At 44.6% G+C, this 16130-nt stretch overlaps 1 protein-coding gene across 1 annotated transcript in view; it reads left to right on the plus strand.

Annotated features, from left to right (window-relative positions):
- The first annotated feature begins 13803 nt into the window (after window positions 1-13803).
- LRRK2 (leucine rich repeat kinase 2) overlaps window positions 13804-16130 on the plus strand; it is a 68190-nt gene continuing 65863 nt past the window's right edge. Inside the window, exons 1-2 of the mRNA XM_054055982.1 lie at window positions 13804-14005; window positions 14079-14164. Of these exons, the coding sequence (XP_053911957.1) occupies window positions 13852-14005; window positions 14079-14164 (240 nt within the window). The 5' untranslated portion in view covers window positions 13804-13851. The remainder of the gene's footprint in view (window positions 14006-14078; window positions 14165-16130) is intronic.

Consider the following 16130-nt stretch of genomic DNA (forward strand, 5'->3'; position numbering starts at 1 on the left):
CAGAACTGGCTCCAACACTGAGCCCTGGAGAACACCACTTGTGACCAGCAGTCGACTGGATTTAACTCTATTCACCATAACTCTTCGAGCCAGGCCATCCAGCCAGGATTTTTTACCCAGCGAAGAGTACACCCATCTAAACTTATCAGTTTGGAGTCTGTGGCAACATAACTTCATGTACAGAGAACAAGCTCAGGCCTCATGGATAGTACTTCATCTTTTTAAAATTCAAAGACCCAACTGTTAAAGCATGAGTTGAAAATGTCAAGGTAGAATACCTGCCCTGCCACTGTTTTCTAAAACAATGAACCCATTAACACCTCAGAGACACTGCTGGCTCTGAGATAAAAGCAGATGGACCATTTATCAGTATGTTGTCCAGGAGAGAATAAAATAACTGCCATATCACTTCTAAACGGGCCCTGTCTGAATGCGTTCTGTCATTAGGATTAACACCATCCCCTTTTCCAAGTGCAGGGCTTAAACCACACAGAACAGGGATAACACAGGGAAAAAATATTTATTCAGAGTATTATACCTTTGGTAGTAAATACACTTGGGTTTTTCAAAGCAGAGTTAAAAAAGAACAAACAAACAAGCAAGCAAAAAAGGCAGTTATAAAGTCTCCTGTAATTAAAATTTCATTCCCCTCCCTAGGGGGAGTATGATGAGACAAAACTGAATGTGGAAAAATGGACCTGACTGACATTGTGCTTGATCAGAAAGAGCTTGCAGAGGAGAGTACTCAGGCAACACCTAACACAGCCTCTGCAGGCTCACCTGTGCTGTAATGCACTGCAAATAAAATAATGGGAAAGCAGGAAGGGAAAACAAAACACCAACCAGAACTAGTAATGGTCTAGGGAAAAGAACTATTCCGGTAGACCACTTCCCTTTCCAGCAATGCAGGAAAAAACCAGCCTCCAGACTTTCCTTGCACACAGCCTCCCTCTCCTGTCAAAAAAATGAAGCTTCAGTTCTGAAATATGCTTACATCACACTGCAATATAAAGTCCTTTCACAACTGACTCAGAGTCTCTCCATGTTTCCTAATCTGCCACTCCACAAGCATCATAGAACACCCAAATCAGTGTCAACACCAAAGCTAGGAAGGAAGAAGAAATGAGGGAACTGCCACAAGCTGGTGGCAAAAGCCAGTCTGAGATGGCTGATATCAAGGACTGACTGAATTAAAACTTGAATTTGAAGGGCCAGAAAGAGGATCTGGGGAACTACAGGCCTGTCAGCCTGGCCTTAGTACTAGGGAATATTATGGAATGGATCATTTTCAGTGCCATCACGTGGCATATGCAGGACAACCAGGAGATCAGGCCCAGCCAGCACAGGTTCATGAAAGGCAGGTTCTGCTTGACCAACCTGATCTCCTATGACCAGGTGACCTGCCTAGTGGATGAGGGAAAGACTGTAGATGTTATCTACCTGGACTTTAGTAAAGCCTTTGACACTGTATCGCACAGCATTCTCCTAGAGAGGCTGGTGGCCGATGGCTTAGATATGTGCACTCTTCACTGGGTAAAAAAATGGCTGGAAGGCAAAGCCCAGAAAGTTGTGGCAAACAGAGCTAAATGCCCTTGGCAGCCAGTCACAAGCGGTGTTCCTCAGGGCTCAGTGTTGAAGCCAGTCTTCTTCAATAACTTTATGCATGATCTGGATGAGGGGATCCAGTGCACCCTCAGTAAGTTTGCAGATGACACCAAAATGGGAGGGAGTGTTGATATGCTTGAAGGCAGGAAGGCTCTGCCTTTGCACAAACCTTTTTCACGTTCAATTCTTCTGTTACAATGCATCAAACACTTCACTCGTCCAAATGAACTTTCTCAGCTACCATTCAAACATCCAGCCTTCTATCTTTTAGAATCACATCTCACATTTTTTCTACATTGTCCTCGGTGACTGCTGTGTGAGGGTGGCCTGGGTGACCATCATCATTCACATATTCGCTGCCTTCTGAAAATGGTTTGTGCTATTCAAAAACACACGCATGAGATGTGTTCTTCACCGTAAGCCACAGTCAACAACTGAAAAGATTCCATGTCCAGTTTCACAAAAAGCATGATGTTAACTCGCTGCTCACTGTTGCACATTAACATTTTCCAGCCAAGGATAAGAACCATCTATGTTTGAACACGCATCCACTCGTACTGAGTGAAGTGATTGAGCTGAGCTTTGTCTCACTGTGACAGGTTAGAACATGTTCTATAACCATCTCTTTGCCTGTCCCCTCCCGCTCTTGGTTCCCAAGCTATAGGGTTAGTCTCAGGGTTTTTGTGTCAGACCTCATATAATTGATTTCTGCCATCCTACTGATCGTTGCTATGCTTTTGATTGCTGATAGTAATTTGTAATACCTTGATATTTCTATTCAATGTATTAATCATAAGTATTATTAATTAATTAAATGTGATTAATTAACATGATCTTTAAGCCAAATAAAAACTAAATAATCCAAGTTCTGAGTCTTCCTTTTATATTATGGACAGTACCGTAGTATTAAAGATGTCAGGAAGTTATATGAGGCAATAGACTTTTCTGAGCATTTTTTATACGTTGTAGTCACATCCACAGCAGAATTCTAGCCCACTGCCTGTTTCAAGACTGTGCAGTTAACACAGGCACATGAATGTGGTCCTAGCTACAGAACAATGTGTAGATCTGGGGAATATTTACAGAGGCACTAGGCCTTGGTTAATTGAAAACTGGCTTTTTTTCCGCTATGATCAGTCCAAGGCCTATTTGGAAAAGAATCACAGGCATAAAAGCTGGAAGTACAATGTACCTCCATCCCTGGAGGTATTTAAAAGACGGGTGGATGAGATGATCAGGGGCATGGTTTAGTGGTTGATAGGAATGGTTGGACTCGATGATCCTGGACGTCTTTTCCAACCTAGTGATTCTGTGATTCTGTGAAGTATGCAACATGCTATGAGCACTTCTGAATCAAAAACCCAGCAACCACTGCTTCATGTCTGCGATCAGAAACTGATAAGAAAAGCAGGGCTGTGTTTTCAGTGACAGAATGCATGCTGAAATGCATGGTGTATATCCAATTACATTTTTGCCACACAGTTAGTACTAGAAGCACAAGACTATGAAGAAGCAGAAAGGAAGTCTGTCGTTTAAGGGATATGTGTCTTGTGGACTTTATTCAGTTGCTTATAGACAAAAGGTTGAGGCTTTTCTAGAACAGAAAATATATCACTGTACTATTAAGAAAATGGTTGCAATCACATTTACTCCCAGAATTCCTTAACTCCTACTCTTGCCTACTCCGAAGGAATGAAGACAGAGATGTCTCAGATATTTAAATAAGAATATTGAAACTGAAAGTAGAATAACTAAATTAAAAATGCGTAAGACTGGAACAAAGTGTGAAAGGTGGAAGAGATATGCATGCGAAAAATATTAGTAACTGTGCTGAGAAACCTCAGTATGGAAAGGCTCAGGGGGATCCTATCAATGATAGATAAATTCTGATAGAGGAAAGTGAAAACAATAGAGTAGGGCTCTGCTCAGTGGTGCCCAGTGATAGGATGAGCAGCAGTAGCATAAAGTAAAATACAGGAAATGCCATTTAAGCACCAAAAAAAATTACTGAGAGGATTGTCAACCACTGCAATAGGCTGCCCAAAAAGCCTTCAGTCCATGGAGATACTCAAAACCCAATTGGACGTGGGCCTGAACAACCTGCTCTAAGTGATCATGCACTGTGCAGGAGCTGGATTAGACAGTTTCCAGGAGTCCCTGCCAGCCACAGCTCTTTTGTGATTCTGAGACTAATTACTGTTGAATGTTGATTTGGCAATGGGATAACAATGCTCAAGTCTGAAATAAGTGTATAAAACTCAAAGGTCAAAGAGACAGAGCTTCCAGAACCATTTTACATACAAATAAAATTCAATCTCAGTGAAAAAAGAAGCCACAATGCCTCATTGCCTGGTTAGGTGTATGGGAATTAGTTGTCACAACTGGAAAAATACCAATACAATATCAAAACATACAACCTTCTTAACACTTTTTTTTTATGTATGAAAGGTCAGGATCAGGTTATGTAAACTTAAAAAACAGAAGTAAAAGTAACAGTTCAGCTGTCACAAGCAGTCAGGTCACATAGTTCTGTTGAACAAAATATGCCAATATGGGTAATTGTCTTTACTTTGCTGACTGCCTCTTAGATTCACAAAGCAAAGCAAATATAAAATGAAGATCAGCAACAGAGGGGCAGTTTGATTTTCCCCCTGCCTACCTCCCAGTCCTGCCTGGACAAAGGCAAAAACAACCTGTGCTGACAAGTGCACTCAGGAGAAGTTCTATTCTGTATATTCAAAGATGACATGAAACAAGAGATAAAAATCTTGCCATCACAAGCTGGTTTATTTTGCCCAGTCACTGGTCGGAGAGTAGATTTTATTGTAGATTTTACTACCATTTATTCATGAGAAAAGCAAAGCTGCCTATGATTAAATATTCTGTTAGCTATTAAGAAGCCATCTGTGCTATCTAACATAACCGCTATGACAGATATCTGGAATTTCAGTACATTTCACTAGGAAGTCCAACTTTGATGCGGCGTCAGCTTATCATCTATGGTCTGCCACTGCACAGAAGGGAAAATATAACATCATAGGATAATTCAGATTGAAAAGGACATCTGTAAGTCTCCAGTCTAAGCTCCTGCTCCAAGCAGTCAGCTCCAAGGTTAGGCCAGGTTTGTCAAGGTTTTATTCAGTCAAGTTTTCAAAGCACACAAAGACACAGATCTAACAACCTCTCCAGGCAACACACTGTACTGCCTGACTCATCTTATGGTGAAACAGTTTTTTCTTATATCCATATCCTTTTTAGTTTATGTCTGCTGTCCTTCATCCTCCCACCATGCACCACCAAAGAGCCTGGCTACATCCCCATTTATCTGGAGTACTGTCTTCAGTTTCTATATGGTTCAAAGCATCCTCAATTAATGCACATTACACTGATTCTGAGAAAACATAACAATGTTCACTATACATTGGATGAGGCTGTAGAAATCATTACATCAAATCAGAAGACTGGCAGATATGGAGTGATAGCCTGTGGCCAACAAGAAATGCTTCAGAGAAAAGAGCAAAAAGCCTTGAGTGAGACTTAGGAAAAACTGACTTAAGATTTATTCCACAAAGCACACATCTTATTACTCCAAAAGAAGCTTAAACACCTTAGCCCTGGGAATTCTGAGGAATATCCTCTGCTCCTTTAACTCTGCTACACACTTGTGCTTTAAGGCAATGAGTCCTACAGCCCCACCAGGATATTATGAAGCCACTATTTCATTTTCATTCGTATCACATATCTTGGCTAGAGTAATGGTTGCGCTTAAGCAGATGGAAACAGGTCACTTGCAGAGAAATAGAAGAGTGTCTGGAGGGAGCTGTTGTGTGGCAACAGCACAGGCCACACTGTTGGAAAAAGTGACAGGAGATCAGGAAAAGAATTAGGGTGCTTCTGGGTCACTTACTGCATAAGTTCTGAGCTACACAAACTTATGCAAAGAAAATAATAGTTCGATGTTCACAACTGGGTAACAGTGAACATCATTACAGTCTTGAAGAATATATACATTTTTGCTTAGAAGATTCAAGACTGATTGCAAAAATCTTTGTATATGTTTGTATTAGCTATCTTTGCTAGCATTCATGGAGGCTTTTTTGCTCTACACATTGACTGCTTTGTCACAAGACTCTGCCCAAGAGTATGAGTCCAATAAACATTCCATGATAGTAAGAAAATTCCTTGCTGCTTTGGTAAGGCAGATGCTACACTGCTATTAATGATACTGCCACTGTCACTGGCTAAACCACACCCCAGACCGCACTGACTCAGTAAGCAAAACGCAGAGATTATCCTAGCCACCATTTTAGCTTCAATTTAGATATTTACATTGTTATTTGGGTATCAGACAGCCCTTAGGAAATACATTGTCCTCTTAAGGGGAGTTCACCTCCAGTTCCTTGAGTATCTCTACCAGGTCACAGCAAGGTGCACACCAGTTCTTCAGAATGCCTACCTGGGGCATGTTTATCAGTCCCCTGTGAAAGGAAGCAGCTCTGAGGATGGGATTATGCATGCAGGTCACAGACCAAACAAGCACTTTGAATGCAACCATGTCAGAGATGCAGCCACACTATAGCTTGCTCTGGTCTTCCAAAGGGATCATGGGCTGCCTTGAGTCTCACCACACCTTCCTGGCACATTGTTGTGGCCAGGCATCACACGTTTGCCCACACAACTGTAAGACATTAGTGCTTGGATGAAACAGCAGATGGAAATAATCTGCAGGAACCACAACTTCATGACCCTCTGTGTGGCTAATGACCCACACAGACCTTATAAAATTGATTAAATAGATTAAGATTTGGTTGCTCTTTTTTTTTTTTTTTTTTTTTTTTTAAACACTGCACAAAATTCAGGTCACACCAGAGCATAATTGCTAGAGTAACAAAAACCACTGGGGTAATTGCTTGAAGCTCCTAAGCTTCACACCAACCATATCACACAAACTGCAACACAATACTAAAGCAGTGAGTGGCAAAGCTCTTCAGCTTTTAATATCATCACAGGGAATGTGAGTGGAATATTATTCTGAAACCACAGGGTAATTCCTGTCGAAAGGGACCTCAGGACATTGCTAGTCCAACCTCCTTCTCAAAGCAGAGTCCAATATGTAATGAGAAACAGTTGCTTAGGACCATATCCTGTTCGGTCTTGAAAACCTCTAAGGATGGAGAGGTTTTTCTAGTCTTTGAGCTGCTGCAATTATGTGTATTGACTAGTCAGGCTACAATGAAAACCAACACACAGCTTAAAGATTACACAATGCTCTCCCTATATGGGCCCATAGCTTCCGGGAAGCTACATGACAAAGTCAAGAAGTTGTAACCACCACCACACAGTGGCAGAAAAGTTACAGCAAGTATAAATAATACTTCCTGGTACTTCCATTCCCCACAGTCCTCTCTCAGGAAAGGGGGGGCTAGAAACAAGGATAGAGGCTGCCAAGCCAAATATATAAGGATGACTAAAATCAACTATTTAACACGTGTATGTGGTGCCTCTCTGTTCAACACAGGGACAGAAAAGCTTCACTGCTAAGCAATACAAGCTGCTCTGGCTGAGGATGAAGCAGAGCAGCAGGCTCTCTCATAAGATATAGACAGGATGTAGCATGGCATGGCATGCAGACTGAAATCAAGGCCAAAGAACAGGACGAGAGGAACACAGGACAAGCCCTGCAGAGGGACTTACCAGAAAGTGAGACTTATCAGAAGTGAGCTGACACTTCTTGAGCTTGGGTTAGTGGCTGAGTGCTCAGGGCCAAACTTTTCCCATCATGCAAACACATAGAATGAGGAAGAAAGAGAAGCCAGAGTAGTACTTCCTCATATTATACAAGGAACATCTTAGACTTAAGCAGTCCAAGAGTATGGCCCAAACGTGAACAGTTGCAGTCTGGTCCATGACAGCACATTTTACAAGAAAAATTAAGTTCAATCTCACATGCAAAACAAGTATCTCCACCAATCTGGTCTTTTCTGACCATTTCACTTCAGGCTTCATCTACAAAAAGAATAGGGAAATGACTACTTGCTTCTTACAGGAAATTACCCATCCAACAAAGAAGAGACAACAAATATTTCTTGGCTTCTTCTGCTATATTTAGAAGGATTTACATCTGCAGTGGTTACACTCTTCAACAACTGCCCAGCTGCACCTCAGGCATCCTGTTACATGGCCCCACTTCAAATTCCAGGTTAGCCTTTCAGCCCCATCCATGCATTGCCAAGAAGAGGGGAACCTGCTGGACAAATGCCAACTTCAGGAAACATACCAGCTCCAGGAAGGTGAAACTCATCAAGAATCTTTTGGCCCAGCTAGCCAAGCTCCTCAAACTGGTATAAAAGTGACCACATGTGTACAAGCATACCTGAGTGTATTCCCCCTCAATGCTATATCTTTTTCTCCTCTACATCAATCAGCACAACTGATCAATAAAGCTCAAGGGAACATAGATTGCACCTGATGGTTACTACTTTAGGTGAGAACACTATTAAACGTCAAAGAAGCCACATAAGTGCTGCTGATCACTGCAAAAATGGGCTGCAGGGAGGCAGCCTGCCTCACCATGGTCTTCACCACAGGCTGCAGGGGTATCTCTGCTCTGGCACCTGCAGAACCTCCTCCCCTTCCTTCACCGACCATGTTATGTACAGAGATGTTTCTTTCACATATTCTCACTTCTCCCTCGTGACTGCTGTTGCTGCTGTGCATGTTTTTTTCCCCTTCCTAAATACGTTATCCCAGAGCCACTGATAGGTTCAGCCTTGGCCAGTGGCTGGTCAGTCTTGGACCTGTCTAGCATTGGCTCTCTTGGACATGGAGGGAGCTTCTAGAAGCTTTTCACAGAAGCTGCCCCTGTAACCCCATATGCTACCATCTTGCCACACGAACCCAATACAACTGATCGTGGTTTCTTATTTACAGTACAGTCTAAGCCCTTGCGTTAGTATATTTTGCTTCCCTTGTGCCTTCCATAGGGACACCTGTTATATCCTTGTGAAAAAAATAAAGATAAGATACCATCTTGGTGTTGACTACCAGACAAAAACAAAACCCAAAAAATCAACAACTGAGGAATCCTGAAATAGTAAGTAGATTTGACTGCTCAATTTCTGTATTGCATAACACTGCCAAAATCCCATTACGTACATATGTGATGAAACTAGATGTAAAGCAGAAGTGATTCCACCAAGTACATGTGTTCGGACACCAACATTCATACAGTCATTACAATCAGCTAGTGAATCCTAATGATGTTCTGAACATTAAAATACAGTTTTAACAATGTGTGTTCAATAGTAGCCTCATTCCAAGTTCTGCACAAGAAAAATACTCATCAACGTGATCATGCTGCTACTTTTTCACTGAAAATAGGTGTCAAAGACTTCCTAATGCGTGTTAAAATTACAACGATCAAGGCAAAACTCAAACATTCACATTGTTCAATACTCTCTCTGCAAGTCTTCAAGTTACGATTAATATTCCACATAGATCCACATTACCTCAACGTGTTCATAAGCCACAGCAGGAATGAAAAAGCAGCATTGCCTAAAGCAGCAGGAATCCCATTGATAATGCCACCACCAAGCAGTAACTACCTAGTGAGTTTGAACAAGTTTGTCATAACTACAGGGACCTCTGACGTCATGCAGTTTTCCAGTTGTGATAGAGGAATGCAAAAGATGGAGGAATGCATCCGTTCTTATACATTAAGGACAGAACAATTTATTAGTTTCTGCTACGTTAGTATTCATGTTTTGTCTTCATATCTATCTAGATAGTCACACATCAGAGATTAAGCATCACCTAATGTGTATTAGTAGTCCCATCTGAGGCTAAGAGGATAAACACAGAACAGACCAAACCGGGTAGTTAGCTACCAATCTCATTAAAAACAAAAAGCGGAAATAACTCTTTTACACCCAAAGCACTCAGCCTCAAGAATGAGCCACCTGCTACATAAAGATGGCAGATTTCATAAAAATACATGAAAAGGAAACCTCAAGGGTATGCAAGTGCTTAGAAGTGAAAGCCTTCTGGAATTTAATGAGCAACAGAGGAGAGGAAGTGACAAGAAAACCCCTCAATGCTTAACTAGGATACAATGAAGAAATCGCAGTGGAGATCTCTTAAAAGATTGAAATCCTTTAAAGTATAAATCAAAGCTACATTTTAGCTCTAATTTTTGTTTTCTCTTTCCACTCATCTGTCTAATATCTTGGTCTTCGTTTTTCTAAACAGCTGACAGTTGTTTGGGACAGAGTTGACCAGGAAAGAACTAACACAGAAAAGGCTCTAAAAGCAGCAAAAGATTAACTACCATAAATGTATAATCTCAAGTGGTCTCCACCCAGCACAGTTATAAAACACAACATATTTCAGGAGAAAATCCTGGCTCCCAATTTTCCTTAGAGAGATCCACAATCTTTCCACTTATATCCACTGAAACTCTAATATATAACTTGCATTTCTGCATTATAGTATGAAACATAACTCAAGGAAGAGCTGAGTGGCAGTAGAGCTGCTCTAAATGCTGAAAACAACCACAAATTCATTTTAAGATCAGGATTTGAAAGGTGAATTAGTATAACTTTATCAAATGTCACTAGTTGTAACTTATAACTGGCATTTCCGATTTGTGTGAACAATTAAGATTGAACTTTAAAAAATCTTTGGCTGAAGTCTGATAATGGCTACAGCTTTGCAGATACTGGAGAGAGCTCATTACTGATGTAACTTGAAAGACTGTATTTGCATTCATACCATTTGCAAGATAAAAGAATCTTGTCAAAACTACAGGAAGCTGGCAATGAGGCTTTACATCTAGAAAATAATTTTTTAAGTTTTTCTTTGTGCTCGAATTACTGCTTCTGCAGAAAGGAAAGAAGTATCTTTCAAGTGAAACCAATTAATTTAATTCAACTAAATTTTGGTTTAGTCCAGATGTATTGCATTCCACATATCTCAGACTATGAGCCACTGTTCCATAAAGCTATCTTACATTCATATATGTTTTCCAGTGCTTCAGAGAGGAATAAACTAGCTCATCATTTAAAAAATGCAATCCTAGTTAACTATAATTGGAATGCCAAGACAATAGTTTCTTTGTGCACAAATCCCTAAGAAATAATGAATGATAATGACAGCAACACACAATCTGACCAGCAGATCAGACAGTTTATCCAGGACCATGTGGCTTCAGAGGCACTGCTAAATACTCTTTCTCTAAGTTTATTTTCAGAAATAAATGAGCGACTTGTAAGTCAATTACTCAATTCACATTATGCACTTCTATCCACAAAACTGTGCAACCTAAGCAAAAGCTTCTTGTAAGTCCATACTTCCGCTATGATCCCCCAAAAGATAAAACCTTCGTCTCACAGTCCAGTTCAACTGAAGAGTTTACTTCCATAATGAATACTTTATATTTAAGAAGTTTATGTAACATATTCCACTGATACTACCTTTCTAATCAACAACTATTTTTTTAGAAGTTATTTCTAGCCTCCTGTCCACACTTCACTACCTCAGAAGGGCAGCAGATGTACCAGAGCTATTGCCAGACCTCAGGAAGATTGCATCAACCACAAATGAAGCAATGCATGCACACAATGAGAGAACCTTCTTATCTCCAAACAGCAATCTCCCACTGCAAGGCCTAGAAGGAAATCTGACTGCCGAGTACAACAAGAGGGTTTTTTGTTAAACAAACCCACAAGGCCAAAGCGCTCAGGAGTGCAGAGCAGGTACCTCCCTGAGGTGAAGTTGAACACAGCAGCCTCAGGAGCACAGCTCTCCCTCCACCTTCCCAGACCAACCACATCATGAAAAGATGACAACTACAAACACCACACGAGGCAAGGAGGCACCTCCCGGGCTTGGGACCCAATCGCTGCCAAAGGAGACACACTAGACACACACATTAGCTACTATTGTTTCACCTCTCCTTCTGATACTAAAAATGGTGGCAAATGAAGCTCATTTTGGAGTTTTAGAAAGCAAGAATCCTTTATCATGCTTTGGCAACATGAGGAAGTGATCTCCATCAAACACAAACACGTGCAATGAGACAAGAGAAGGTTACAGAATACATTTCCTACTTACATGCATATGGATAAATTTTCCCTGAAATCTTATGCATATTCTATTACTTTCCAAGGACTCATTTTAATGTTATCATTATCAGCTTTACAACAGTGAAAACTCTTGCTAATTCAGACCTGGCTCCAGCTCTCTGCTTGACCTTGCATTTGAGACATGCAACATGGCAAACAAAGGTGATTAGAGAAGAGACATCTGTTCAGCACTGACCATACTCCACACAAGATCTTACGTTCTTCAAAGAATGAACAGTGCTGGAAAAACTGCCTGAAAGAAAACATGCCTAGAAAGAGACATTCTGTCTAACTTTCGAAGAACACAATTAGTTAGATGACACTTAATTTGACTTTGGCTTAAATCAAAAATATTCCACTTTTCGTAATACTAACTACTTCATGTACCACTTCCCTACACAAGAGGGTGCTCTACATGTACATCTACAGGCATACAAGGAAGCTGCGTAGGGACTGTTTACAAAGGCTTGTCATGACAGGCGTAGGGGCAATGGCTGTAAATTGGAGAGGGGCAGATGTAGGCTAGACATAAGGAAGAATTTCTTCACCATGAGGGTGGTGAGGCACTGGCACATGTTGCCCAGGGAAGTCGTGTCTGCCTCATCCTTGGAGGTGTTGAGGGGCAGGATGGATGGGTTTTGGGCAGCCTGATCTAGTGGGATGTGTCCCTACGTATCACAGTGGGGTTGGAACTGGATGATCTTTAAGGTCCCTTCCAAACCATCCTCTTTTCCTCCCAAAGTGTCGTAGTAAATGGAGTTAACTGCAGCTGGAGGCCAGTCACTTGTGATGTCCCCCAGGGCTCAGTGCTGGGCCCAGTCCTGTTCAATGTCTTTATCAATGACCTGGATGAAGGCATTGAGTGCACCCTAAGTAAGTTTGCAGATGACACTAAGCTGGGAGGAAGTGTCGATCTGCTGGAGGGTAGGGAGGCTCTGCAAAGGGATCTGAACAGGCTGGATTGATGGGCTGAGACCAATGGCATGAGGACTAGGGGAAGAGTGTCTAGAAAGCTGCCTGGAGGAGAAGGACCTGGGGGTGCTGGTTGACAGCCGACTGAACGTAAGCCAGCAGTGTGCCCAGGTGGCCAATGGCATCTTGACTTGCATCAGCAACGGCATGGCCAGCAGGTCCAGGGAGGTTATTCCACACCTGTACTCATCACTGGTGAGATTGCAACTCAAATTCTGTGTTTAGTTCTGGTCCCCTCACCACAAGAAGGATGTTGAGGCTCTGAAGCGTGTCCAGAGAAGAGCAACAAAGCTGGTGAAGGGGCTGGAGAACAAATCTTATGAGGAGCAGCTGAGAGAGCTTGTTTAGCCTTGAGGAGGCTGAGGGGAGACCTTATTACTCTCTACAACTACCTGACTAGAGAGAATGGCCTGAAGCTCCGTCAGGGGAGGTTCAGGTTGGATATCAGAAAAAAATTCTTCACAGTAAGAGTCATTGGGTACTGGAACAGGCTGCCCAGGGAGGTGGTCAAGTCGCCTTCCCTGGAGGTGTTTAAGGAACGGGTGGATGAAGTGCTTAGGGACATGGTTTAGGGAGTGTTAGGAATGGTTGGACTCGATGATCCAATGGGTCCTTTCCAACCTTGTGATTCTGTGATTCTGAAAGGAGGTTGTGGTGAGGAGGGAGCTGGCCTCTTCTCTCAAGTGACGGGGGACAGGACAAAGTGGAATGGCCTCAAGCTGTGCCAGAGGAGGTTCAGACCGGACATTAGAAAAAAAAATTTCACAGAAAGTGTCATTGGGCACTGGCAGAGGCTGCCCTGGGAGGGGGTTGAGACACCATGCCTAGAGATATATATATATAAGACGGGTAGACGAGGTGCTCGGGACAGGGCTTACAGACAGATAAGTATGCCTCGATTACCCAACAAGACTATTCCAACCCACTACCCCTCTGACTCCCCCACACCGCCCGCACCAGCTCCAGCGCAGCCCCAGGCCCTTTCCTAGTGCAGCAGGCGCGGTGGGCAGGGCCAGGCCCCAGTGCTGTGTTCCTATTGGACACCTCGCTGTCACTCACCAGGCCCGGCCGGGCCGCGCGCGCCCCCTGGCGGCGATGGCGGCCGCGCCCCCGGCGGGAGGGGCCGCGCTCCCCTGGGCCGGCGGCCGCGGCCATGGCCAGCGCCGGCGCCGAGGAGGCCGAGGCGAGGGAGGAACGGGCGCTGAACAAGCTGCTTGTCCGCCTGCAGAACTTCCAGGAGAGGAAGCGGCTGGACACGCTGGTGCAGACGCTGAGCGACCTGCTGGAGCTGTCGGCGCGGCAGAGCGGTGAGCGCGGGGCGCCCGGCCCGGCCCGGCCCCGCTCCGCCCGCGCTAACGGCGCCTCTCTCTGTGTCCGCAGCTCCGCGACTCTTCGGCGGCAAAAAAGTGCACGTGCCCCTGCTGCTGGTGCTCGACCTGTACCCGCGAGCCGCCGCCGTGCAGCAGGTAAGGGCGCCCCGTACACGGGACATCGCCCCGATCCCGAGACACTGCGGGAAGGGCTGCTGGCTGCCAAACGGAGCGCTGCCCGCCTGCACCTACAGGGACGAGTGTCCCGGTGCCACGGTGCTGTCTCTGAGAGCGAAAGAAGGTGCGATGCAGCTGGCACCGCAGCCCGGTCCAGGGATACTCGCTCCCGCCCGGCTCCAGGGTTTGGGGTTGACTTGCTCCGTCTTGGAACACTGCGGGAAGGGCTGCTGGCTCCAAAGGGAGCTCTGTCCGCTTGCGCTTAAAGAGACGAGTGTTCCGGTGACTCGGTTCTGTCTCTAAGAGGAAGAGAAGGTGGGATGCAGCGGGCAACGCAGCCCTGTCCCGGGATACCCGCTCCCAGGTCTGGGGTTGGTGTGTTCCCTTCTGGGACGCTGCGGGAAGTGCTGTTGTATGCAAAAGAGAGCTCTGTCCGCCTGCAATTAAAGGGACGAGTGTCCAAATGCCACTGGTTCTGTCTCTCAGAGGTAAAGAAGGTGGCATGCGCCGCGCCCCGCAGCCCTGTCCCGGGATACCCGCTCCCACCCGGCTCCCGGGTCTGGGGTTGACTTGTTCCCTTCTGGGCTACTGCGGGAAGTGCTGTTGTATGCAAAAGAGAGCTCTGTCCGCCTGCACTTAAAGGGACGAGTGTCCAAATTCTGCTGGTTGCGTCTCTAAGCGGTAAAAGAAGGCGGGATGCGCCCCGCAGCCCTGTCCCGGGATTCCGGCTCCCGACTTTGGGGTTGGCTTGTTCCCTTCTGGGTCACTGCGAGAAGTGCTGCTGGCTGCCAAAGGGAGCTCCATCCGCTTCTGTTTAAAGGGACGAGTGTCCCAAATGCCGCTGATTCCGTCTCTAAGCGGCAAAAGAAGGAGGAATGCACCGGGCACTGCAGCTCTGTCCAGGGATTCCGGCTCTGGGGTTGTCTTGTTCTGTTCTGGGTCACTGTGGAAAGGGCTGCTGTCTGCCAAAGGGAGCTCTGTCCGCTTGCATCTAAAGAGACGAGTGTCCAAATGCCACTGGTTCTGTCTCTCAGAGGTAAAGAAGAAGGGATGCAGCGGGCACTGCAGCCCTGTCCCGGGATACCCGGTCCCGCCCGGCTCCCGGGTCTGGGGTTGACTTGCTCCGTCCTGGAGCACTGCGGGAAGGGCTGCTGACTCCAAAGGGAGCTCTGTCCGCTTGCGCTTAAAGGGACGAGTTGTCTCAGTGCCGCTGGTTGTGTCTCTAAGGGGCAAAAGGAGGACACGTAGAAAACATAAATTAAGCAATGTGAGCACAGTGTGGTGGTACAGGCTTCTGGATTACAAATAATGCTACCTAGTGTGTTTTGATGTGTCAAAATTAAGTTGTGCCACGGTTAGAAAAACTTAAGCAGAATTAGAGTCACAGAATCATCAAATGGTTTGTGTTGGAAGACCTTAAAGATCATCTGGTTCCAACCCCCCTGCCACAGACAGGGACACTTTCCAGTAAATCAGATTCCTTAAAGCCTCATTCAATCTGACCTTGGAAACCTCCAGGGAGGAGCCATCCATCCGTGACTTCCCTGGGCAACCTGTGCCAGTGCCTCACCACCTTCACAGTAACAAATTTCATATCTAATCTAAATCTCCCCTCTTTCAGCTTAAAACTATTACCCCTTGTCCTGTCACTGCACTTACTGATAAAAAGCCCTTCCTCAGCTTTCCTGTAGGACACCTTTAAATACTGAAAGGCTGCTATAAGGTTTCTCTGGACCTTTCTCTTCTCCAGGCTGAACAACCCCAACTCTCTCAGCCTGTCCTCTTATGGGATGTGCTCCAGCCCTCTGATGATCTTTGTGGCCCTCCTCTGGATTTGCTCCAACGGATCCATGTCTTTCCTGTGCTGAATCATTGTATAAAATGAATTCATACTCATGTATCCCTGTCCTAGAAGGAGAGTTGCACTAGCCCAGTTTTGCAAAGG

Source organism: Cuculus canorus, chromosome 1 (assembly GCF_017976375.1).
Source record: "Cuculus canorus isolate bCucCan1 chromosome 1, bCucCan1.pri, whole genome shotgun sequence".
Lineage (NCBI taxonomy): Eukaryota > Metazoa > Chordata > Aves > Cuculiformes > Cuculidae > Cuculus > Cuculus canorus.